Source organism: Hippocampus guttulatus, chromosome 13, assembly GCF_054856545.1.
Source record: "Hippocampus guttulatus isolate MCC_2025c chromosome 13, RoL_Hgut_1.0, whole genome shotgun sequence".
In the NCBI taxonomy this organism is placed as follows: Eukaryota; Metazoa; Chordata; class Actinopteri; order Syngnathiformes; family Syngnathidae; genus Hippocampus; species Hippocampus guttulatus.
In genome coordinates, this window is record NC_141273.1 from 1,160,032 (window position 1) to 1,186,674 (window position 26,643).

Consider the following 26,643-nt stretch of genomic DNA (forward strand, 5'->3'; position numbering starts at 1 on the left):
ATATATAGTAAGGCGTTTTTAAGCCGGAAAAAACGACATAGTATAGTAAGGCGTTTGTAGGCCGAAAAAAGCGACATAGTATATATAGTAAGGCATTTTTAGCTAAAAAAAAAAAACGTCATAGTATAGTAAGGCGTTTTTAGCCAAAAAAAACGACATAGTATAGTAAGGCGTTTTAGCTAAAAAAAACGACATAGTATAGTAAGGCGTTTTTAGCCAAAAAAAACGACATAGTATAGTAAGGCGTTTTTGAGCTGAAAAAAAACGACATAGTATAGTAAGGCAATTTTAGGCCGAAAAAAGCGACATAGTATAGTAAGGCGTTTTTAGCTAAAAAAAACGACATAGTATAGTAAGGTGTTTTTAAGCCGAAAAAAACGACATAGTATAGTAAGGCGTTTTTAGGCCGAGAAAAACGACATAGTATAGTAAGGCGTTTTTAGCTAAAAAAAACGACATAGTATAGTAAGGCGTTTTTAGCCCAAAAAAACGACATAGTATAGTAAGGCGTTTGTAGGCCGAAAAAAACGACAGTATGGTAAGGCATTTTTAGGCCGAAAAAAACGACATAGTAAGGCGTTTTTAGCTAAAAAAAAAACGACATAGTATAGTAAGGCGTTTTTCGCCCGAAAAAAACGACATACTACAGTAAGGCCATTTTAGGCCGAAAAAAACGACATAGTATAGTAAGGCGTTTTTTTTAGGGTAAAAACGCCTTACTATACTATGTCGTTTTTTTCGGCCTAAAAACGCCTTACTATACTATGTCGTTTTTTTTCGGCCTAAAAACGCCTTACTATACGATGTCGTTTTTTTCGGGCTAAAAACGCATTACTATACTATGTCGTTTTTTTTAGCTAAAAACGCCTTACTATACATGGTCGTTTTTTTCGGGCTAAAAACGCCTTACTATACTATGTCGTTTTTTTCGGCCTACAAACGCCTTTTTTTGGCAAAAAACGCCTTACTATACTATGTCGTTTTTTTTTAGCTAAAACCGCCTTACTATACTATGTCGTTTTTTTCGGGCTAAAAACTCATTACTATACTATGTCGTTTTTTTTAGGGTAAAAACGCCTTACTGTACATGGTCATTTTTTTCGGGCGAAAAACGCCTTACTATACTATGTCGTTTTTTTCGGCTTAAAAACGCCTTACTATACTATGTCGTTTTTTTGGGCTAAAAACGCCTTACTATACATGGTCGTTTTTTTCGCCTAAAAACGCCTTACCATACATGGTCGTTTTGTTCGGGTTAAAACGCCTTACCATACATGGTCGTTTTTTTCGGATAAAAATGCCTATCTACATATACATGGTCTTTTTTTTCGTCGAAAAACGCTTTACTATACATGGTCGTTTTTTTCGGGTTAAAATGATTTCCTATACATTGTCGTTTTTTTCGTCAAAAAATGCCATACTATACATGGTCGTTTTTTGGGGATAAAATCGCCTTACTATACATGGTCGGTTTTTTTCTGGCCAAAAACGCTTTACTATAAATGGTTGTTGTTTTTATGGCCAAAAATGCCTTGCTATACATGGTCGTTTCTTTTTTTTATTTTTATAAATCAATCAATAAATGTATGTGGGGTTGAGTGTGTGTGGGGCACGTGACCTTGAGCGACCCTGCGCATCTTCCACCCTGACCTCACCGTGGAGCCGGCGTGGCCCAACGCTACGATGCAACGCGCTCGTATAGGCGCATACATGATCTGTCGTTAGCAGGCGTTCCATCACCCCGCCCCCCTCCAAACGGCAAGTGACCTGCTCGTCAATCCGGCCATGACGGCAGCTCGCGCCGCTCATTAGTGCGTAAAGCGCCCGCGGCCGCTGCGCCGGGCCTCTCTCGAAGCTGTCGTATAAAATATGGATGGACCCCGGAGAGCGAGCTAACAACCCGTCGCGCGGCATCGCTTCTTCCCACCGACTTGGCAGAGGAGGAGCCCATTGACAAAGTGTGGAGACGCGACGCTGGCTCGCTCGGATGTTGAAACGCCGCCGACTTCCCTGATACTGAGGCCAGGTCGACACAAATGGGATCGGCGGCAAGCGATCCCCCCCTTCCCCTCCCCGCCGCCTCCAGATTCTTCCTCTCGGGAATCCATTTTTAACCCCGGAAGTCAGTCAGAGCTGAATTTCATTGTGACCCCCCCACCGCATTTTTTCAAGGTTCGCTTTCCCACAGTTGCGCCCACGTCATTTTGATGAGACGGGGAAGCGACTTGCTCGTGAAGCTTTATTTGAGCCGCAAATGCATTTGGATTTATTTTCCAATCTAAAGCAGCCGTTGAACAATAAGAGCAGGCCAGCATAAGGCCAAAAAATTCATATCGGCGTGCCACTGCTGGCCTTTCCCCTCGACATCCCATCTCCTCTCACCGGCTGGTGAGCTGCTGCAAAAGAATGGGCCGGTAACATCGGCTTTTATTTGATTTGATTTTTTTTTAACAGGAATTTTGCGCCCAGCTCTTCCCGCTCGCCCGCATCCAGCGACAAAGTAGAGGTCAGACATTAGAGTTTAAAAAAAATGCAAAAAAGATGGTGGATGACGTCGAAGGCGCGGTTCATCACCCCCCCCCCCCCACCCCCCCGCCTCCTCATCATATTTCCGTGCAAGGTTCCGCCACCCTTTGCCGGAATTCATCACTCAGGCTAATGTCGCTCAGCGACGTTCCGCACCAAAGACGCTTTTGACGCGTCATTAGGCTAATTAGCGAAATCTGGCGCCGGCGACGTGGCGGATCTTGACGACTCATTTTTCAGCCTCCATCTTCACTCGAGTGAAGAAGACGCGGCACCCGCCGCAACAGTTTACGTTCCGAAATCAAACATTGGCGAATGTTCCGGTGCAAACGGTCAAGTGGCCTCCCGCGGGAACAGGAACGGAGTGTCACCTTGAGCCGCATGCTGCGTCATCATGCGAGTCAACTCATCAAACGCCAAACCATTCGGTGTGTGCGTCCCTCCTCCAAAGACGATTCGACACGTTTCTCTACGATTCGGTGAGATTTACGATCGGATTCGATATGCTACGGCTGCGGCTTTTTTTTTGTCACGTTTCTTAAGATGCAGCAACAGGCTCTCCGAAATCCGAAATCAATTCCTTTTTTCTTGTGCGCGCATTCCACTAAAGTGGTCATTAATCTGAGCCGGAGGGGCCGGCAAGTACGGCTTGCAGCTGCCAAAAACACACACACACACGCGTGTGTACGTGTGCGTTTCACTTTGTTAATAAAAGATGATACCCGAGGCGTCAGCGTAGCCTGAAAACTCACCGGCGGCGATGGAGGCCAAGCGAACATAGTCGGAGCCCCTTTCCTCGGGCTCGTACGGGAAGTCCTCCACCAGGTTCAGGCCTGCAAAAAAATACAAATAAAAGAAAGAATTTGTTTGATTTATCACATCGCCATGGCAAGCGGCGACTATTTAATCAAGAAAGAAGAAGAAAAGAAACGACATGCCGCCACCCATCCTCGGCGCCAGAAGCCTGCGACTGGCCGTTGGAAGAAATTTCCTTCCGCCGCCAGCACAAAATAAACAATTATTGATTCATCCTGGCTTCTTCCAAGCGGGCTTTTCCGCCATTAAAGTTTTATGGCAAAATAAAGAAAGAAATCCGTGAATGGATAGCAAGAAAACTGAAGGGCGAGGGCGGCGGCGGAGGGCAAGCGGGAGGCTGCAAGCGGCCGGTTGACGCCGCGCGGCGCCAGAGCTGGCGTCGCCTCGTCGGCTGCGGTGATCACGTTACCGTTCGTACGGCGACATCGCGAGCGAGCGACGCCGCGGCCGATCGGCTTTCGGTCTGACCGTGCAGGGAGGCCTGCTGCAGGCTCCAGTAGATGCTGAGGCAGTTCTTCTCCTTCTTCATGCCTCGCTTGCAGCGGCAGCCGCGCAGCGGCGTGGACACGAGGGCCGCCACGGCGTTCTCGCACTGGTTGCGGGCGCCGGGGCCCAGCTTGACGCTGCCGTCTCCGGCCACGCACTGCCGCAGGGTGCGCAGGCGCGGGCTGCAGCCGTCGTCCCCGGAACAGGCGTCGCCCGCGCTCAGGCAGTCTCGGCCCGAGCCCTCGGCCGGCGACGCGCCCGCCGCTCCTGCGGAGAACACCGACAGGCAAGTCCGTCAGTGACAACCATCGATCGGGCCGGCCGCGGTCGCGTTACGGCTGTCCGAACCCGAGCGAAAAAAAACGGACTCGGGCTCGAAATTCCAATTTGAAAGCTGACCCTTGGCCTCGGTGACTACATTTGGAATCTTCAAACCCCAGCCCAAGCTTGACACCGTAGACCAGGGGTGGGCAAACTTTTTGACTCGGGGGGCCGCATTGACTTTTAAAATTTGACAGAAGGGCCAGGTCAGCACGAGCTATGGTACATTAAAAAACAAACAAACTGCATTTGTTGACGGTCCATATCAAACATCAACAGAACAAAAGCATGAAAGTACGGTATTAATATACTTTTTTTAAATGACAAAAGTGTTGTTGACGACCTCTTTTAGCCTGTGCATCGCTGCAGATGGGTTGTGATCAGACCAGTAGAAGTAGAGCGATACAGAGGTACTAGGTGGTCGAAAAGATTGCCCCGCCCCCCCCCCGTGTTCTGCAACTTCAAGTCAATGCGCCACCTGGCGGTGAAATGCCCGTCATTACAAGTCCAATTGAAATGAATGCAATCATTCACATCGAACCTTAATTGCGGACCGACCTTCGGCGGGCCGGATTAAAAAGACCAACGGGCCGGATTCGGCCCGCGGGCCGTAGTTTGCCCGCCACTGCCGTAGACCCAGGTTTGACAACCCAATCTTGTCCCTCAAGCCAAATTTGAATCATCCTGGCCGATTTGAAACGCTAAGCCTTGTTTAAAAGCCCGACCCTGGTCTTAAACCCCCAATTTGAAACCCAGAACTCCTCCCTCGAGCCTGCTTTGAAAGCCAAAACCTTGACTTCAACCACTTATTTCAACAACTCACGCCAACTCAAACTCTTCATTTGTTGGAAACGTTAACCAGGAAAATCTCATTTGACAATCGGACCTTCCTCAGGAAGACAAACGCGGTCATGTCGATGTAAAAATACTTTTCGGAGTCCGAGACAAGTCTGAGTCAAATGCCCCCCGGAGTCGGGATCTACGTCCGAAACAACAAAATCAAACCGTGTCCGGATTCGAGTCCGACAGCCCAAACTCGGACCTCCGAGCCCAAAATCGAAATCGCCGTGGCGGCAACAACAATGTGACCCGCCCCAAGTGTTCCCGACAGCAGAGAACAACAGAGCGCGAGTGTTCATGATGGATGAAGTGAGTCGGAAGGCAAACAAGCCGAAGGGGGCCGACGTCGAAAGCGGGCCTTCCCGCCGCAACGCCGGAGCCGCCGGGCTCGTCACGGGCGATCCGCCGCCTTCGTTTCCATGCGCCGTCCGAGGGTAACGCGGCTCTATTATTCATGAATTGCGAGGCTTGTCGCGCGCCATCCATCAGGCGCCGCTGACGGGATGACTGGGCCCGGATGGAATGCCGCCATTCATCCCGCCGCGCCTCCCCAAAACACTCGCTCGTGTTTGCGCCGCCGTCAAAACAAAGTCTCGTCTTTTGCTGGATGGGCCCGCCCAGGCAATTCCAGATCTACACGCTCAAGGTTTGGCGATATTCTTCTTTTGGCTGAGATAAACCCCACCCTTTTTTTTTTGTTGCTGTATGGCCTCAATCAGTCAGTCAATCAAAATTTCAAACGACTTTCTGTGTCGCGTCAGCGGCCGTAAAAAAAAAAATGAACTCAGGAGTAGAATGTCGGAAAAGTACAAAGTCGAGGTGCGACGATTAATTGAATCACCTCATTGGCTATGAAATCCATCAATCGTTATTTTTGATCATGCCTTCATCCTTTGATACCTTTTTTTGTTTGTTTTTAATCGGCCAGTTCTGCCAAATTTCGGCTTCTCAACAGGAAATATTTTCCAATTGTTGGCGTCCTCCCTGAAAGCAGAAGGATTTTTTTTTGTGTCAATTCAAAATAAAACATTTGCTATTATTCTGGCATAGGATGACCATTTTTTGGGGGGGGGGGGGGGGGGGGAATTCCGACATGTCACTGACAAAACCCGAATTGATCTCAGTGTCTCCTGTTTTTGAATAAAGGATTGGAAATGAAAAACATGGAAAAGGAATATTTGACAGAATAATTGATTATTTAAATGAGTGTCGGGAAAACGGACCTCATCTCAATGTAAAAGTATGGCTTTGACGCCATCTTGGTCTGAAACAACAAGACACCGATAAGCCGCTTTGATCGGCCCTGGCAGAAGTGGGCTGTGAGCACTCCCACAGCGGCGCAGCCTCCCCGTCACGCTCATGTGAAGCGCGATTGTCGACTTTGACCGAAATGCAGGAGTTGAATCAGTTTTCAAAGTATCTGTACTTCAACTTTAAGTCGAGTTCCAAGTGCGAGGGTGTGTGCGGCTGCTTCCCAAACGGACGAATCACCGGGTTTCTCCCATACCCGTCCGTGCATGTTTGTTTGACTCGGTTAAGTCGCAAAGTCGCCGGCTGCTGCATATAAAAATGAGGAGTTTTTTGAAAAACAAACAGCAATCACTCCACTTGATGATGTTATTCGTCAAAACAACAAGAAAAAGATGCTGGTGTGTCAGACCGATGCAAATGCTTTTAGTCTTCTTTGTGGTCACTGAACGACCTTGATGCCGATGACGTTTATGAGTCTTTGCTGACAGTGATTGAGCTTGAAGCTTTTTGTAAATGTCAGATTATTCTAATTCGTAAACATCCGCCTCTTCATCGTTCTGTCGTCATTCATCATCATCTTTTTTTTTTTTTGTCTTTTCCCTTCTGCTTAGAAAACTTTGCGAAAACTCAAAAACAAAAACAAAAGTGAGGCAGTTGAGTGTTTGGTCATTTCCCGTTGGCCGTCCCTCTCGTGTACGTGGTTGCAATTTGGTGGCCATTCGAAAATAATCAGGAGGAGTCGTCCACTTTTGAAAGACCCCTGGAAACGCGCAAGAACAGACTTCGCATGGAAAGCAAATGGTAGACTTGCTGGGTACTTCAGGACGTTACTTCTTGAGACCTTTTTCGTGGGTCTAATCATGATAGACATGCCCACCAAAAGTCCAAGGATCTTGACTGAATTAAGAATTCTAAAGTGCAACGAACAAACCAAATGGCTGCTTCAAAATAAAGGGCACCAAGGAAAATGTAAAAAAAAAAAGGGTTGTTTCTGTGACTTCCTGTGACTTCTCAACTTTTTTTTGTGGGCCTATTCATGAGTAGCGACGTCAAACTGTCTTTGGGGGCTGAAGTAAGACAAAACTCTTCAGGACACTGATTAATTCTTTTTTTTAATAAAGGTTGTTTCCGTCATTCAGTACCAGCCAATTCTGGACCTAGTCTGAAAAGACGTTTAAAAACGTCTTTGGGAGTGAATGAGTTAAGAGTCTTTTTTTTGTTTTTTTTGTGGGTCTACTCGTGATCGCCATGCCCACCAAATGTCACGATGCCGCTCAGTCGGACCGCGGCCCCTCATTACGTGTGGCCCGGAAGCAAGAGCAAAGAAAGCAAGCACGTCGCGAGGGTCTCTTCGCTCGGGAGTGTTTCTCTTTGAAGCGGCGCCACGCGTTGTCACCCGCTATCTGGCGCCGCGCCACGGTTATCGCGCCCAGCGCTCTCCGCCGAGGATTAGTCGCCATTTAGCAAGATTTGCACCCGACCCCCGAGGAGTTTATTTATTTTTTTATTTTAACGCATCTGGAAGCCCAATCTGGCGGGTCCTTTGAGCTTGTACCTTTCACGCCCCCGCCGACCACCCACGTCGTTGCCGCCACCTGTAGCGGAAAAACAATGATTGCGCAGAAGGGGGGGGGGGGTGTGGGGGAAATGCTGCAGGGGTTGAGGTGGCGCGGCGCGTTGGCGATGTAAATGAGTTTCGCCAAGAGAGCAAGACGCGCCGTTTGCGCCGCGCTAAATTCTCTGCTTTGCATGCCAAACGAGTGACATGATGTCACCTCGCATATGCTTTGCATGCAATCACCACATTTTGGCCGGCGTCGACGGCGTGTGCGGGGGAATCGCTGATGCGCGTCGAGCGGGCGACGCTCGCGTTCTCGTTTGCCGGGACTTTTATTGACGTCCGAATGGCACATTAGCTGCCCACTCCGTCGAGGTCAGAGTGAGGTTATTTATAGGCAATTGTAAATTGTATTTTAAATGATTTTGTCCCCCCCCCCCCTCCCCCGCAAAAATGTCTCTATTGAATTAATTCTGATTGTATCAAAGTGAATTTCGCCGATATTTAATCCATGACTGGTTTCAGGTGTGTGTTACACATTATTCCCCCCAAATAATTTGCTTCAGCAAGTATATGCAGAAACTGCATTTTAAAAAAACTTTTCATGGACAAAAGGTGAGAGAAGTGAAGGAATTCTTGTTTTTGTGGCTGTCAAAAGCTCCTGAATTAACCTGGCTGAGTTCACCCCCCCCGCCCCAGGAGGAAAACGCCAAGCGCATTTGGATGCGCAATTGCCTTTTGCGTGCCTGTTTGAATGCGCTTCTCTGAGCGGAAACGTGCTTTGCTTTCTTTTTGTTTTTACCCAGCGCTCTCCCGACGGCGTCCCGGTGTCAGCGTCTATTTGCGGCGCAGCGATAAGCGCCCGCTTCTGACAGACGACAAAACCACCAAAAAAAACATTTTTGCGATGATTTGTGTCAACAATCGGGTCGAGTTGATCTCAGGTTGCGCTTCTCGCATTTGGTAACCCTGCACATTCCCATCCCGTGATTTTGACGGATTTTTATGGGTCGAAGCGTGGCCATCATTAGCATGTTAGCATGTGAGGTGTTCGTCCGATCTGGGTCCGTTCGATTTATATTCTGAAACCTCTCAGGCGCGATTGTTACCGCTCAGTAAAATCGAAGAATACAAGGCAAAAAAATGTATCGGGGTGTGTGGGTTTTTGATCTCCGTACAGTGGTACCTCTACTTACGAATGTCTCTTCATGCGAAATTTTCAAGTTACGAAGCGCAAAATATTGCCTTTTGTTACGAAAGAAATTTCAAGATACAAAAGGTAAAAAATACAGAATGGGCGGATAATCGCAGCTGCGAGTTTCCTGAACGCAACATACTTACAGCCGCTCTGCCATCGGCTATTATCGAGCATCATCCTGCCATCCCATTGGTTAAAAGGGACCTCTACAGAATGTGTGGGGAAGGGGGGGTGGGGGGTGCATTTACATGGAAAACGCGTCTCTACTTCCAAAATGTTCTAGTTAAGGAATTTCTTCCAGAACCAATTAATTTCGTCAGTAGAGGTACCACTGTATATTCTTGAGCTCTTCGGCTAATTGTTAGCATTTTACTGTCGTACGCGACAAAGTTACAAGGAAAACAACATCGCTGAATAAAATTGATTATGTCTCTTACTTATCATTGAACTTGTCGGTTCTTTGATCGAATTGTTTTTTGTTGTGATAGAGACGAGTCACACACCATCGTGTAAGACTGAAGAAGGGGAAAGACTTCCGTTGAAACCTGTCAGGTTAATAACAACCTTAAAAATTTTTTTGTCTGAGATAAAAGAGCCATCAAGTTCCAAACAACGACATGATTCCCCTTTGAGGATATTTTTTTTCCACTGTGCTTCAAATCGGGGGCCATCGTTCATGAAGTACTTGTTTTTTTGCTGAGTCATGTTTTCATCCACTTTCTCTCACTTTTATCAGCGTCGGAGGAAGAACCCTGACACGTTTTAATTGTGGATACGTTTGGTTGGCCGCGTGTCAAAACAGTTTTTTGGAATGACAAAAAAAGTACACACCTTGTATTTGGACGAGGTAGCATGTACGTGTGCTCTTGAACAGCCGCCATCTTTCGTTTGTCGCGTCTTTAGCTTTTTCCGCTAATTCAACGCGCCAAATCAAATTCCGACAGGGTGGGTCTTCCAAGCCGAAGGGGCCACAAAGCGCCCGTCAACCGACAATTAGCGGGGTTCAAAGTTTTCGACGGGTGCAGACGCTAACCTTGACGCAGGCTAACAGATAAAACCTCGCTCACGCCACATCATTAGCGAGTTATCTTGATGCCGCGGCCCAGACATCGACACCTCATTAATTAGAGATTACCAGCTAATTAAGGGCTGTTGTTAGCAAGAGATAAAAAAAATAAATAATAATAATTAAAAACAGACTTTGATGTTGCAACTCTGCCTCTGGCCAATGTTTGATTGTGACGTGGGCAGGCAGATTCCTCAACGCTGGGCTGGTTTTTAGTTTTTATCTCCACTTTGTAGGTATTGACAGATTCGCTCGTGACCAAATTCATCACACACCCAAGACTCAAACTCTTTTTTTTTTTTTCTCTGTGAAGCAGTTTTGTGAATCAGTGACTTCATTTGAGGACTTTTTAATTTTGTGGCACAATTTTCATTTTTCATCCCAGGGACCGGAACCAAGGTTTGGATTCAACACAAAATAGAGTCTCGTTTTGTTTCTCTTTTTAAAATCATGACTCGTTCCCCTCCCCGCAGAACAAATCATAGCTCCATTTGCCAAATCTGGTGGGTCGCAGCCCCGATCGGGCCCCAATGCAAGCCGACTGTAGCCATCCTATCTCCTCGATCTGTGCTTTCACCCTGCTGTGCGCCCCATTTCCATGTACATTTGTGATTTGGTATATGCAAATTCTGAGATTTTTTTGGGGGGGGGGCGGGGGGGGGGGGGGGGGGGGGTTGGGATCATGCTTCACTCAAGGATTCCCCAATTTGTATTTTTTGTGCTCAGGTCAAAGCAATAAGTGACAGGAGGAGTTTGAATGAGTCAAGCCATAGCTTTGTCTAATAGAATAAAAGTGCTTTGCTGCCATCTTGTGACATTTATAGGCAATTGCAAGTTCAATATTTTGATGGCAACACACAAACCAAAAAAAGTCTCAGCCAATACGTGAACACTAACCTTTGAAATGAACGTAAACACTTTACGTCCCTTGTTGGGACATTTTTGTCCAAGTTTTGTGCCGCTACAGCCCGGCAGGAGGAGGAGGGTATTAATGCGTTTCACTGGCAGGTCTTGCCTTTGCAGCCGGAGGCGTCGTTTTAACGAGCAAGGGGAGGGCGGCGGTGGTATTGGGGGGAGGCTGAGGGGGGGGGGGCAGCATTGGGCAGGCTGAGCTAAAACGGCCCCAGCAGAGGAAGATGGAGTCGGACACAAACGACTGGTCGAGGCTCTCTCGAGCGTCAGAAGCGATCGGCCGAGATTCATCTGCGGATTTCTGGGCTCCAAACACGAAGCGGGACGAAAACAAAACGCTTCTCTGCGTGTCTGAGCATACTGAGAGCGTCTGTGTCTGCCATTGTGTTGTCCAAGTTGGGGGGGAATAAATAAATGCAATAAAATTCAGGTAAAACCGTAATTAGAAAGCACACGGGCCAAAACTGTCTCCAAAAAGCTTCAAATGGACTTGGCTGGATTTGCTCCTGCGCTAGCCGTCATGGACATTTACACACACTGTAGCAGCACGTGGCTCGTTTTAACGCCCCACGACATTTTCACGTGCATCCTTCTCAAAAAATCGAAACGATAAACATGTACAGCCAAGATTATTTTTAACCGCCGGTTCCATTTAATATGTTTGTCACCACCATGTGGCCCAATCTTCCGTACTGCCGAGGCGCGCTTGACTCGAGTGCCGTCGCTACACAGCGAAGGTCCTCCGTTAAAAGGCCGGAAAAAAAAAAACAGTCATTCCACTCGCGTAGCCTAAAGCAGCTTACACGAGTAAACAAACTGTTAGCAAGTCAAAGAAAATGTTAGCCAGATGACTTTGGTTCGTTAGCATACTCTACGTTTCTTATTTCAATCAAATGAAACGTCTCCCCTTGAAGGCAACACGCAGCTCTTTGAATACACTTGAAAGCACAGCAATGAGGGCGAGGGAGAGAAAGGGCGTGCGCGCGCGTGTGTGTAAAGTAGGCCCGGGGCGGAATCGCTCCTCTTGCAGCCTTTCGTAAGCTTCCAGCCTGTTGCCAGTAAATATTGTATAAGCCTTTTTCACAATTTATTCTCACAGTTTGCCGTAAAGCAAACATTGCTGCCCACACACGCACGCACGCACACACACACACACACACACACACACACACAGCGTTTGTCTTCGTTAGCCAAAAGCTAGCCACCTGCTAGCTACACTCCCCGCGGTCTCTGCTTGTTTTTTTTTGGTGCTAATTACTTGGTAGACGCCGGACCAAAAAATGCAGTTCTACTCCCACACATATTCACTCGAGGCACAATCTTAACTCGGGTGAAGAACTAACTGAATAAATGAATTTCATTTCCAGTTGTTACGTTTGAAAATGTACTTTTGACGTGTTAATCGGCCGTCTCGATTGGCGAGTCAAATTTATTCAAATAGCCTTTCATCACAGAAATATCCCAAAGGGCTTAACATGCCCGCAGGTGACGGATATTAACGACATCCCCTGATCTTAACCCCGAGGAAGGCAAGGAAAAACTCAAAAAGGGCTCGATTCAAACTTGTCACTGATCCGACAGGAGTGATGGACATCTGTTGATCCGATAAACGGGCAGAAGACTCACACAAAAGATTGATACCGGCGAGTTCATCGGAAAGCAAACTTTACCGCCCACGCGTGTCGTTTGTTTCGCTAGCCAACAGAACGGCCACCCGCTAGCTGTGTTAGCCACATCCCACACCCGTTTTGTGCTAATCACTGAATGTAATCTAGACCAAAATGCACTTAAAAAAAATATCTCATACATATTTACTCAAGGCGCAATCTTAACTAGAGCGAAAAACTAACTGCATACTTAAAAGGTTATGTTGGATGCGCCCCTTCGCTTCAGTAGGCCCGTGCAGATTCAAACTTGACAGCGATTCGCCCAGAAGAGTGACTGACGCCCGTTTTATCCGAAAAATGTTTGTACGTGACGCTGCAGTCTTGTTATCGTAATAGTCACAGCGTATAGTTTCATTGAATCGTTTGGATTTTGACAGAAAGGAATTCCATTACCTAGAGTGATCTAGCCAATAAACAGAACACCGGCATGAGGCAGAGTCAGTCCAGCGTGGGAAATATGATCGTATAAAAAAAAATATATGTTTGTTTATAGCGCTGCAAAATGGACTATAATTTAATAGAACCGTTTAGACTTTCCTTTCCACCGAAAGGAAACGTGTTTATTTTTCCAATTGAAGCGAAACTTTTAAAGGCAGCAGGGCAGCAGCAGCAGACAAATGTTTTTTTTTTCTTGCTCTGACAGGACAATTGCTCTTTTGCCGTTTTTGTAAAAAAAAAAAAAAAAAAAAAAACGAAGAAAACAAATTCAGTGTGAGAAGTCAAATTCAAGCACGAGAAAGTTGAACCTGCGATGCATCTGCTGTTGCAGATCCAAATGATGCCACGGGGGTGACAAATGTTTTCAATTTATGGCGAGAAGAAGGGTCAGAGCGGCCCAGATTCTTCATCAGAGTTTATCTGTGAGGTCGAAGGGGGACAAAATAAAAATCCATAATAATAATGAAAAAAACCCACCAAACACGATTTAAAGTTTGTAAAGTCAAGGTTGTTGAGTTTGCAATGAGGGCGACACAGCTGACTATATATATCAAATTTTTTTGTCCTACCCTGAATTGCTTTATTCAAACAGACCTCAGGAGGACCGCTGATGCGGCCTTGCAGTGTCCAAATCAAAGAACCGCCAGCCGGTGTGTAAGTGATGTGGTTTGTGTGTGATGTATTATGTGACCGCTGCTGATGAAATATTGAGCAGGTGGGGGAATTCTCGTCAGCAAACTGCATGTGTGCGTGTGTGTGTATTCTGCATGCATTGGAAAGAAGCCTGTATGTGGCATTTGTCGGGAAGCAGTCATTTCATGTTTAAGTAGAACGGGATGTTCTCCGCGCAACTCATCGTTTGGCCCAATTATGCACCACGGAATGACGTCTACGGGGAGCCAAGCCTGCGAGCCGCAGAGAAGAAGGCTTTTATGACCGCGCCGTGTCGCTTTCTACCGGAGCAGAATTTGGGCCACACTGAAAAGATTGGAAAATGAAAAATTAGTCTGAGGACTGATGTCAGAATCTTACAAAAGTCCCGATTATTTTTTTCAGGGGAAAAAAAAAGGGTTGGGACCGTAAACGCCGCCTCCATCGCGGCGTCCCAGTTTGCGGTCGCACGATTTAATTTGGTTGGACCGTCACGATCAAAAAGGTTGAAGCTCGAGTATTCTGTCAACTTACTCCATCGGTTAATCGGATGGAAATTTGATTGCCAAATAATTTCCACATCCCGCCGCCCTGCCATTACCGTTTGTTTACCACTTGTGTTGTAAGTTTGTTGTAAATTTTGAATCTGATCGCCTGCCCACAACATGCGGCGTCCCGCAAGGGTCAATCCTTGGGTTCTTTTTGTTCAGTCTGTGGCCAGTATGTCGCCCTCGGTGAGACTGACGTGCGGGGTCACTGTCGAAAGCAAACTGGATGAACCCCAAATTTTTTCGAATCTCACAATAAACATCTTTGCTTGACTAGCGATTCTTGACGTGGATTCCCACGTTTATTCCACAATCACATGAGCCCAAGTTGTCGTGTTCTCGCCTTGAACGGCCCAAACAAATCCAAATATCAACTTGCGCGCTTGCCAACAACTCTTCTCTTTTTTTTTTGTTTTGTTTTGGTTCCCCTCAGCAGCATCGATTATTTTAGCCACTTGTGCAGCCTGTAAAGCCAACCCCGGAATGTTCTCACTTGACTGCGGATGAAATATTGATTAGGGAGGAAAAGCTGCATGTGCGTCACATGACGACAAAACAAGCCGAGCAGAAAAATAAAATACCCCCCCACACCCCCACACCCGAAGGAGTGTCCCATGACCGTCCCGCCTGCCAAAAGTGCGATTGAATTTCTGCCACACGTAAAGACAAACAATCTGTCGAAGTCAAACGTAAGCGGACAGCTAATTTTTGAAATGATTTTTTTTTCGAATTGCGTCAACGAAGTTTGTTCCGTTTTATTTTATTCAAATGTATTCTTTTATATTCATCTTATTTTGAAAAGGTGTTTTTTATTAAGGTTTAAAATGCACTGATTCACCTTTAGGATTTCTTTTTGCGTGTGCTTATTCTATACTTTGATTTATTTACTCCTAATAAAAATAATAGATGTTATTGTCTTTACTTCTTAAGTGCAAAACATTTCGGCAAACTTCTGTTGTGAGGCAGAAGGCCAACATTTCAAGCGCCAACTTGAGCTGCAGACTGTCAAGGACGCAGACGGTACATTTGTTACGCGCGCGTCACGGCTGTGACATCATCTTTAGTCGACGTCTACTTCACGTGACGTTGTCTATACGGGACGCCTCCGTGAAATCTATTTTGTCGACTTTATATTCTTGTTTGTTGATTACATTTTGCTTTGATTTGTTTTCCCACTTTCAATTCATGAACAATGACATTTATTTTGATGTGGGGGTTTTTTTTTTACCGCGATGAAAATGACTCCTTTAAAAACGTCACACTCGACTGATTGTCATTTCAGTTGACGTTTTCAAAACGAGCATTTTTTTTTTCTTTTGCCGCGCCAGCACTTTCGTTTTAGGAGATGTAAGCGAAAAAGAAGCAAGCCGTGGACGTCAGAGTGTTCTCGCAGCAACTTTGATGAATCAAATAAATTATTCATTACGATGGTGCGTTACCTCGATTTGCGGCGGGAATACCAATCGGCACGGCGTAGCGTCGCCTGCCGCCAACTCTTATCTTAACCCGCCGCTCGCCGTGCGCGCCGCAACTGTGATGTCATTGACAGAAAGTGACAAAATGGCCGCCCCCCGGGAGAGCTAAAAAGAAAAAAAAAACACGGTGGCTTTTCCTGCTCAATATTCCACAAACAAAAAAATGATCAGAAGGCCGTGTTCAGACCAGTGGAAGCGCGTCGAGCATATTCACGTCAAGAAAATCTTTGACTTGACTTCCCTTTTTAAAACAACCGCATCACTTTGCCCGAGGAAATTTGCTAGCTTCATGTCGCGACACAACGCAAAACAGGCTCACAAAGCCAGCGTCAACGCGTACGTAACCGACGGTCCGACCCAAACGGTGTGTCAATATGGAAAGAGGATTTGAAAGTGGTTGGAGTTGACGAGGTGTAAAATCATAATCAGATGAAAATGCTAACGCTACGAACGGGAAGCTGACATCAATTATTTTTTTTGTTTTGTTTTATGTGCTTGCGAGCTCCATCTGGATTGGTTTTGATTTCCTTGGTGAACGCCAACTCGGGAGGCATTGCGGACATTCTACTGGCAGCCTTCAGATGTGAGCTAATGTTTTAGCTTTGACTCGTGTAACGTTGTTGGCTTTGTTACTGCGAACAATCCTTTCACTTGAACTTGGATGCGTTTGAATGTTGGACTAAAATCACATTCGCACCAAAAGACAAGTTTCTCTTCTCCAATGAACCGAACAATACCCCATCGGAAACAGGTTGACGTGAAGTTCAAGTAGCGCGAAATGAATTTTCTCACGAGTCAAAACTGAAATATTACATGTGACGGATTACTTGGAATTTTTGGAAGGTCTTCCGATGTTCGATTTTTTTTGTGTTTTTTTTTTTCCAATTCTCATTTGAATGAGCAGCCGTCAGTCTTAATGGCGCACTCCCACCAAGAGCTCGCGGCGCGCCGACGTCCCCGCTAAGCGTGTTTGTCAGGCCGCTAAGCGCTTTTCACAGCAGCCGCCGATCCTCAAGGTGTTCTCCGCATGGCTTGAAATGCCCAAACGGCGGCTCCCCGTCGGAGGCAGTTCAACTCGGGTGACCGGAGTTGCCCGTCCCCGATTCAGACCATTTCACTGACGAATCCAAAAACCCGAACCTTACTTACTGCTAACCCTACTCAAGTGGTCCTCGAGGGCTACCCGGCGCCCCACCTCGCCGAAGACGCCGTCGAATAGATAACGCCTTCTCCCGCAGCCTCGCAGGGTCGATGCGTTCCAGCTGACATTTTGATCTTTGCGTGCGATGCCGCCGAGCCGGCCGCTCGCCGTCGTTTTTAACGCGACAATCGATGAGCGGCTTAATCACTCGCGTTCTTAATTTGTTTGCCGCCATCGATCGGCGCGGCCGCGCGCCTCCTTCTTCGCTCTCACCCGCCCGTCAAGCGCGAGAGGCGGGCAGCCGGCTGAGATGAATACACAGCCGTCAAATGTTACCGCCCGAAGGATATGAACCGCAGCTCATATTTTCGCCGGGGAATATTGCGGATTAGCAGCAGAGCGACGTCATGAAAGCCGAACGCCTGCCGACTTCAATCGTCGCCATCGTCGGATTTGAGAGAATCCCGTTCAGCGACGTTTTCACGGACGCTGGGACGATTTGCTCGTCATCCCTTTTGTCATTTTGGACACGAGAGTCCATTTTTCCTCGATGACAGCTCGAGCCGCGCGGAAGAAAAACGTCGCCTCGGCACTCGGGAACCCGCAGGCGGTAATATCGGCTTCCTCTTCGCAAGGGCCGTTGATTTCCTTTCGCAAACGCGACGCGCTTAGATTTGAACCGCGCGTCGCCGCCGACGCGCCAACCTGAAGCTCATCTCGCCTAACATCGTCGGCGTTTGAAAAGAAGAAACTGAAGCCATCCATCAAGTTGCCCGTGCCGGTTAAGGCGGGAAAGGCCGTTTTCTCGTTTTGTCCACGTCAAGCGTGAGCCTCCCCCTGCTCCGCCTCAGCGGTGGAAGAAGAACAGATGTGGGAGACCACATATCAATACGACGACACCGTTTGAGTATTGATACAAGCGTCGTTAAAAAAAAAAAAAAAAAAAAAAAAAAATCACCGGCAGTACTTCGACTTGAATCCGTCTTGCGATCACGCAGCTTTTGCATGCGTTTTATATAAGTGCTGGCAATCCGGTAATGAAACATCCCGACACAGTATCGAATGCCCATCACGTTTGATATATCACTATATCACCAATTTTCCTTTCGTCAGCGAGCAACGACGCACAATTTTCTTCCAGAATATCGGAAACGACGTTGTTGTCACTAAAATGCGATATGATGATCGGTATCGTCACAAACTCGCAACAGAATGACCGGATGCTTAGCTCATCTGTGACTTTGCGCTTCTCTTTTTTTTTGGCGTTATTATCTGTTCCTATCTCCGTTGCCATGGATACACAGTTTTCTCCCGAGACTTGGACTATTGCGCTATCATCGCCGTATTGTGAAAAGATGATCGGTATCGTTGAAAATTTGATCGTATCAGTTAAAATGGAGAGACGCTTTTCTTCCGTTCTGTGTGTTCATTTGTGAGTTTTCCCTTTCTCAGTTACACTTCGAAACACCGTTTGTTTTTTTCCCCCCCGCTATATCGCAAATTGCGTCATTTTTCTCGTCATCTGGAACAAGGGGGGAAAAAAAATATGCTAAACCGCTCTGCCGTTCCTACGTTTCCTTGCGCACAAGGTCGTTTTTAAAGCCGCGACGTGAGCAGATAATGCCCGGGTGACGCAGCATGTGGCTCATGAGGTTACAAAGTGCAGGAAACTTTGTTTCCAGATAGCCATCAACAATTGTGAAACGTAAAATGACTTGTCATGTCTTGTCACAACAAAAAGTGCGACCGAAATAAAGAGTTTTGCAACAGTAAATTAATCGTAGCTCTTTGAGCTATTTCTGCTCCGTGAGCCAAGTTGTCGTCGCTCTTGACATTTTTGATTTTTTTTTGTCATCGACAGTCGGCTGCGTGTTTCCAAGCATTTTAGGGACAGCGTCCGCTGCATTTCCTGCAACGTTAGCGTCCCGCTGATGTTTTCGACTGTAAAAATAAGAAAATCCTGCCACAACATCGTGTCAGAACACAGAGGGGGGAAAAAAAAAAAGCTTGTTTTTGTTTCCCAGCCTCCAAGCAAAGTTCGGATGTTGAACTTGGACTGATTGTCCGCCTCCTTTTTCTTCCTCGCGGCATCTTGTTTTTTTTCTTTCTTTCAATTATGCAGACTCGAGCCGGGAATTAGACTGGTAATCTGGTTCTAATCCCCAAACAAACACATCGATGACCTCCATTTCCAGCTCGGCTCCGCGCCGCCGACTCCTTTCAGCTCGGCTGCTTTCCTTCATCGCCGGTGCTCAGATGCACTTTTCATTCTGCTTCAACGTTTGTTTGTTTTTGTTCTTTTTTTTAATACTTGGAATTTGTTCCACCTGCTGCTGCTGCGAGTGTTTCACCCTGAAAGACACCTTTCAGAGCAAGTCGGAAATAAGACAAAATGTCTCAAAAGCGACACACAAAATGCTGCAGGTGACTTTTGGAGTCTTTGTGGATGACGTCGTCGAGCGCAAACGCGAGGGATGCAGCGCACGCAATACAGCGGCTGCCGTCGCACGGGTGCGAAAAGATGACATGCTCGTGATTGTGTATGGGTGAGAGGATCAGAAAAGAAAAAACATTTATACTGCCAGATGAAAGTCGTCATTTTACAAGAATGGAGTCAGATTTTTTTTTGTTTTGTTTTCGAGAACAAAAAAAAAAGGATCAAAGTTGAATGTTCAAAACATTCACGTTTACATTAACATTTGTTTAAATCTTTCACGATTAATGTATTCTTGAAAAATATGGATTTGGTAAAAAAAAACCAACATATTTTAAAATGACTTCATTCTCCTACTATAAATTTTTTTTGAAAAAACGGCTTCATTCTTGTACTACGACATCTTTTTTAAAAGATAACTATTCTTTTTGTTTAAACATATATTTCCTCTGAAAATTTTAACGATTATTTTTTGTTCAATTTAAGAATGTGAACTCATTCTCATGACTTAAAAAAAATCATTGTATATTTTAAAAAAAATCATTTTAAGATCAAGGAAATTTTACTTTTTTATCTTAGAAAATAACTTTTTCTTTTTTTTTTACAAATAATAAATAAAAAATATATATTTTAAGACAATTCTTTGCTAAAGAAAAAAAAAAGTCAGCATGGTCCTATCGCTAAGCTAATGATCAGAAATGATGACCGGAAACATGTACCGAAAGTGTCCGAGCGTGACGTGGAGTCAATGGAATGAGACAAATGATGGGTATAAAAATCAAATGTCAAGCTCATTAAAAGTCACAAAAGTGTGTCGATGGTCCCCCACTGAAGGTGAGGCAGCACGATCGGGGCATGTCTCGAATTTACTTAACTGATAGCGTGCGGCTTGAAAATGCAAAATTCGGGCTGCATCATAAGCGAGCTTCACGTTGCTAGCAAAACGTTGGAGAAATTGGGGCGCGGTATGAAACACAAGTGCAGAGAACACCCCAAAAAAATGCTTTTTGAGGCAGATTTAGAGGGGGGGGGGGGCCGCGTATAATATTAGGGGGGCATATTGTACTTTAGCTTGGAAGCAAAACAAAATGGAGGTCATCCAAGGAGTGTGACGACTTGCTGACAAGGAGGGACGAGCTAACGCGCTAACGAGGCCGGACACGTGTCACAACGGCGGAGACGTCAAGCGGACAGCTTGCGTTGTCATGATCACGTGACCGTCCGCGCCGACGGTTGAGGACCGAGCAAAAACACGATTCGGCCATTTTGTCAAAAGGCCACAAAAGTCCAACCACGGACACTCGACGGATGAACGCCGCTCAACTTTTGAGGTTTTCGGCGCTGCATGCGGGCGAAGCAAGCGGGTCTCGAGAAGCCACGCCCCCCCCCCCCCCCCAAAGACACAGTAAGACCTCCTTTTTCAAATCGAAGCGGACATTTTAGGAGTCATTTGCAGGGGTCCTTGACAAGCGGACCCGCCCTACGAGTTTCTCCCGCCGGCTCCGAAAACTCACAAGTCCTTGAGGCAGCCGCATGCGCGGAGCGAGCGCAATAACAAGCGGTGAGCTCGCCTAAGGCGGCGTCAAACTGCGTGTCAGGGTTGCGGCGCACTCGACAAGCAGCGGGCGGCCCCGAGACTTAACCTTCCTTTTCGACCACCTTGCAGGAACAAGAACGTGGGCGCAGGAGGCGAGTGGGCGCCCGCTGGCTCAGCTCACCGCGCTCCAATTAAGACTCGGGTCCCTCCCTCCCGGCATTCAACGCCACTTCCCCCGGAGTGCGTCTCCTTTCCAAAGTTGTGCCTTTTGCCAACACATTCCGTCCTTGCATACACTGATGACTGGAGGACAGGGATTCTCAATCTCAGAATCAGAATCAGAATCATCTTTATTGGCCAAGTATGTAGAACACACAAGGAATTTGTCTCCGGTATAACACGCTGCATTAGTATCATCGTAAACAACAAATCATTGAACCATTTTAGAGTAACCAGTAGCAGTATTTGTAGTACAAGAATCTGTGGGGGTGCGCAAGAGCCCTCAAGGGCATGCGAAAAAAAGCGCGCTGGTGGTTTTAGATGACAATGTCATGTCTATTCAGAGTGGGGTTTTTGTTTTTTAACATCAAACAATAAACATTGGATTAAGCTGGGATTCTAAAACTGCAGGATGCACGAGCACCCTCCATGGGGTGCGCCGGACAAACAGTGCAATGGCACTTTTTTTTTTTCTCCAATAAAATGCAATTGAAACCTAAAGTGATGTGAGTGCACTCCTGGGGGGGTGCACAAGATTAAAAGTGGAATGGCACACTGGTGTAATTACACATTTACATCGTAGTTGTTACATCGTAAGACTTTTTGTTTGTTTGTTTGTTTTTAAATAAAATTATATTATTTAAACCGGGGATTCCCAAACTGGGATGTGTGCACATTAGGGGGGGGGGGCATATTTTTTTAAAAAATGTCATGGTGGTATTGCGCAACAGTTACGTATTTGGACTGTTTTTCCACACAACACACACACACACACACACACACACACACACACACACACACACACAGTTGACATGAACCAGACACGTCGAATGTATTTGGAAGAAACAAATCTCTGAATTCACTTTGCAGCCTTTTTAGGGGTGACACTTTGAAACAGGCCTTTTAAAAACTTTTTCGGGTGCCGAAGGAGGAGAGTGGCTGCGCCGCAGTTGTTACACGTGTATCTGGAGGCTGTGCGCTTAGCATGAAATAATAAACAAGCTAAATAAAATATCAGTCGAGTCATCCTGGGCTGGGGTGGGATAGGTGGACAAAAAAAAAAAAAACATATGCGAGGTGGTTGGATTTTGAAGTCAGAAATTATTCATCAGCGCTCAGCGACCGCGGAGAAAACTCTTGAAACATGACGAGATTTTTTTTTTTTTTTAGAGCTTTAAAGTATCCCCAAAACATCTGCGCTGTAATCCTGCATGACCGCGCGTATTAGCATTCTGCCGTCGGCTTACAAGGGGGTGAGCGTATGTGTGATTTTGAGAGTTTTTTTTTTTTCTCCCCCTTCAGACGGTACGCCGCGCCCGCCCCATCGGTGCGCCGCTGAGTGGCTGAGTGCTGACAGCTCGTTCTCCGCAAGGAGCTGCCACCTTCTCAGGCGCTTCAACTCAATGTTCAAGCACGTCCGTCACGCAGTGGACACTTGTGGACTACGCAAAAAAAATAAAAAAACAACAAGTCGGCCTCGTTTTCACTGTTGCCCGAATCCCTCCGCTTGCGGAATCACGTAAAGTAACATTTGGTTGATTTTTGTATTATTTAACAATCTATTTTTGTGCTCCCTATTATTGTTCCCTATCGTTTGTTGTTGAGTGGATGATTCCATTTTGAGCTCGACAGCAACGTTGTCACTCAACGGATTCCGACGCAATCAAAGATCAAAATGCGCGGCTTAATTTCTGCATTCGCAAATAAATCGTTTTACTTTGATGAATCGATAACGCAAGCACGTTCTGGATTAGCCGGGTTTTCCAAGTGAATAGCGGCTTTGGTTCTTAATTGTGGCGCCAGCGCTAAACGGATTCAAACGCAATGAAGGCGCAAAATGTGCCAAACGTTTTCATTTTCCTCAGTTCGTTTTTTTTTTTCCTTTGATGTTCCAAATAACACTAGCACCGTATTCGGTTGTAGCTCATTTTGCCAAGCGAACACCCGATTTTATTCTTAACTCATTCACTCCCAAAGACGTTTTTAAACGTCTTTTCGGACTTGGTCTAGAATTGGGTGGTACTGAATGAGTTAATCGGACCAATGTCACAGATTCCAGTGCATTCAGAGAACAAAACGTGTGTGCTCTTGTTTTTCCATTTTTATCAGTTCAAACATACCCCCCCCCCCCCCCACAAAAAAAAAACCTTTGATGTTTCAGTGCCTCGAGCATGTTCCTCTGAATTGAATCTGTCATCTTCGGAGTCATGTGCCGGCCTAAAAATGATTTGGCGCTGCAGTTTCTCTTGCCATCAGACACAAACGTGCGGATGCCGCATACCAAGCGACTGCGGAGCAGCGGCGGCGGCAGCGGCGACTGCAGTAAATAGTGCTCGAATTCTCCGGCGGGCGAGCGAGGCGCCACGTCAAGGGCACGGTTGCGGCCGCTTTTATCGCACTGTGGTTGCACGGTTGCTCACGACGAGGAAAAAAAGGAAGAACGCGTCGCCGCTCAGCATGCGCCTCGGCAGCAGTCGGAATTTATCGACGGCAAAGGATGTGCGAGCGGAGCAGAAGGCCGGGTCGAGTGCACGTCCTCCGATGGGCCGCCGGCTCTCGTGAGGATCGCGCTTCAATCGCGCCGGTGAATAATGCAGCCCCCCCCCCCACCGGCCGGCGCTTCAGAAGCGGCCGCGCCGGGACAAAAGGCCTTGAGCGGTACGGTTGGCATTCAGAGTCCGGCGTCCGTGAGCACATCTCGGCCGGGAGACGACGAGAATGACAAAGAAGCGAACCTTGCGCTTTTGCGCTCGGTCTCGTGATGTTCATCCTCATTCAAGTCGCACTCGCAAGCGCGCCATCGGGGCAAAAACCGAGTCTTCTGGGCGCCTGTCGTTTCTTTCGCTTCAGAGCGGCGCCTCAAGTAAATCTTCAACGCGTTTACCTCATTCAGTACCAGCCAATTCTGGACCAAGTCTGAAAAGACGTTTAAAAACGTCTTTGGGAGTGAATGAGTTAAGATTAAGAACGCCGCAAACGGTTCAAAGGTGAGCTTGACGGATCAAGTTGCATCGACGTCCAAATTATTGGCAGCCCCATTTTAGGCCAAAAAGTGTCCACGATCAATATCTGGTGTTCCCATTTCGGTGTCTCGTCTTGCATTTGGCAAAACAATCACCCGCTGGTTAATTTTAACGCACGGCGACGCTTTAGGAACCGATTGACGGACCTTCCGTCGCCGTCGACTCTGGAAAACGCCGCGCGGGACACGGCTTGGCCAGGACGACTTTTGACGACGCGCAGTGTCAGGAAAAAGGGCCAAAGTTGGCCAAGCGCTGCCGCCGTGCGTCAACGCGGCCTAAGCGGTGATGTCACGGAGGCGTTGCTCTGATGTCATCGCCATATCGTTTTCAGCCGCCTTATCAAATCCTCTCCTCACTTTTGACCACAAAGGGTTCCTTCCACTCTTTCTTCCATTCTTCGATCTCATTATTAATCAGATTTGCTGTCTTTTCAACTCCTCATCTCAGCATTCACACACAATATATATATTTTTTAATTCTTTGCATAATTGGCATTTCTTGAACACCCGTCATCGCAGCGGCGTCGCCAAAACGACTCCGACTCATTGGAAGAACAAAATGTGCGGTGTGTGGTCGGGAATGGCTTTTCCAAGCCCCAACGCTTGTCGTTTCCGAAATAGTCGACTCTCTCGACAAGATGATCAACAAACAGTCATTATTCTGACTGCTCCCCAGTCCAACGTGTACACCCGCAGCTTATTTTCCCCGGCAGTAAAACCCCTCCGCGCGGATATCGACTGACGTCGGGAGTCCGCACGGAGACTTTCATCGAATCTTCACAATCTAATTGAACCGGCGAGGGCACTTTTGAGCTGCGCCATCGTATTCGGGTGGCTCGGAAGCCTGCGAGGGAAGCAGGTGACACGAAGGGAGTGGGGTTCTGTGAGTTCACTTGATCCGTCAAGATTAGCACACGGGCCACCGCGGCGGCCTCGCTTTGATGCGAACCCCCTTGGGAAAGGTAATCACTTGGGAAAAGGTCCCAATGATCTCCAGGGACCACACGTGGCCACTCTCCCATCCGGGGGCTCCATTGGCCCTTTAATGGGTCCACTCTGATCAGGAACTTCAATGATGGATTTCCGAGAGGAAATATTTGCCTGAGGATTTCGATGAAATGTCGTGATGTCGGTTATCCGAGTCATTTCATTTCGACGGCTCAGCCTCTGCAGTATTGAAGGGAACTGTCATTTCGACCTTTTCTTGGCCCATCCAGCCGCTTATCGTCACGACGGTCGCGGGCGTGCTGGAGCCTATGCCGACTATCTTCGGAAGTAGGCGGGGTAAAACGGAGACAAACAAACCAATCGTATTCACAATCAGACAAACGGACAAATTGGAGTGACCGATTACACTATCGTGCACGTTTCTGGTTTTGAGAATTGTGAGAACGCATAAATACAGAAATCCGCCGCCTTGTTTTCCCACTCAGACCTTGATTTGATTCAAATGGAAACTTGATCATATGATCACAGGGCAAGCAGACGGCGCGTGCAGTGATTAGCCAGACGTCAGATTTCAATGAAATACGGACCGGAAGATGCTGATTTGTTGGGAATGCTCAAACCGGTCCGATGGGCGGCAATCCAATCCCGTGACGTACGACATTCTTATTTCCCACTGAATTGTATGTATTAAAACACATCGAACTTTGCATTGCCATCTTTGAGGTCGTTGCTACGCGTCTCGATGAGATATCGAGCGATATCTGATGTGACGAGATACGATTCATTCCAATCGCTAAAAAACTACTCATGTAGTTATATGATGCAAATATCTAGTAATATGATTCACTCCAGTTAAGATGAACTCAAATTCCAAACATCTAGCTAACAACTCAGGAATAGCTAAAAAAAAAAAAAAAAAAAGAGATAGCTGGCTGACAACCAACAGTGAGTTGAACAATTATCTAGCGGCATGATTCCCTTTAATTACGAGTGCCTCTAACGATGATTTTCACTACCTGCAATTTTTTTAGGGAACCAATGAAAAGGTATCGTCTGATAACATAAAACGATTACAAAATGAATACGGGGGCTATTTTGGCACAGCTGCATTTTACAAAAGAGCACAATGGGAAAAGAAGCGCGAGTAGAAGCTCTGCGCTCCCGAGGCTGTTTGTGGGATGATACATGATGATACCCGATGATGCATGTTTTCCTGACAAATCATTACAAGTGTGCAGAGCATTGCCTGCTACACGGAAAAGGAGAACGGGGAAGCTTACTTCCACCTCAGTGGAAGTGTAATGGAAAAGAAACAAAAGAAAAGAAATGTTCCCCTGCGGTGGCACTAAACTAAACTAAACACTGTGATGAGACTTGAAAGCTGGCCGTGAATCACGTCAACTTCCCTTCACGGCGACCATTATTCTGAAAAATGTTCGTGACTGGATCACGACCGACGCAGCGCAACAGTAAACAACAGTAAAAACAAAGATAAACCTTTAAACCTTTCATCGGAAATTCCATTCAGGTAATTACAAACGTGGATGTAAAAACTTCATGCCGAGTTAACACCTAATGTCTTGCTGAAA

General features: G+C 46.6%; 1 protein-coding gene across 2 annotated transcripts in view; it reads right to left on the bottom strand.

Annotated features, from left to right (window-relative positions):
- gfra4a (GDNF family receptor alpha 4a) overlaps positions 1 to 26,643 on the bottom strand; it is a 75,751-nt gene that overhangs the window by 5,997 nt on the left and 43,111 nt on the right. For both annotated transcript variants that reach the window (XM_086127429.1, XM_086127431.1), the window contains exons 2-3: positions 3,811 to 4,095; positions 3,279 to 3,359 (exon numbers count right to left, since the gene is read on the bottom strand). In XM_086127429.1, the coding sequence (XP_085983555.1) occupies positions 3,279 to 3,359; positions 3,811 to 4,095 (366 nt within the window). The remainder of the gene's footprint in view (positions 1 to 3,278; positions 3,360 to 3,810; positions 4,096 to 26,643) is intronic.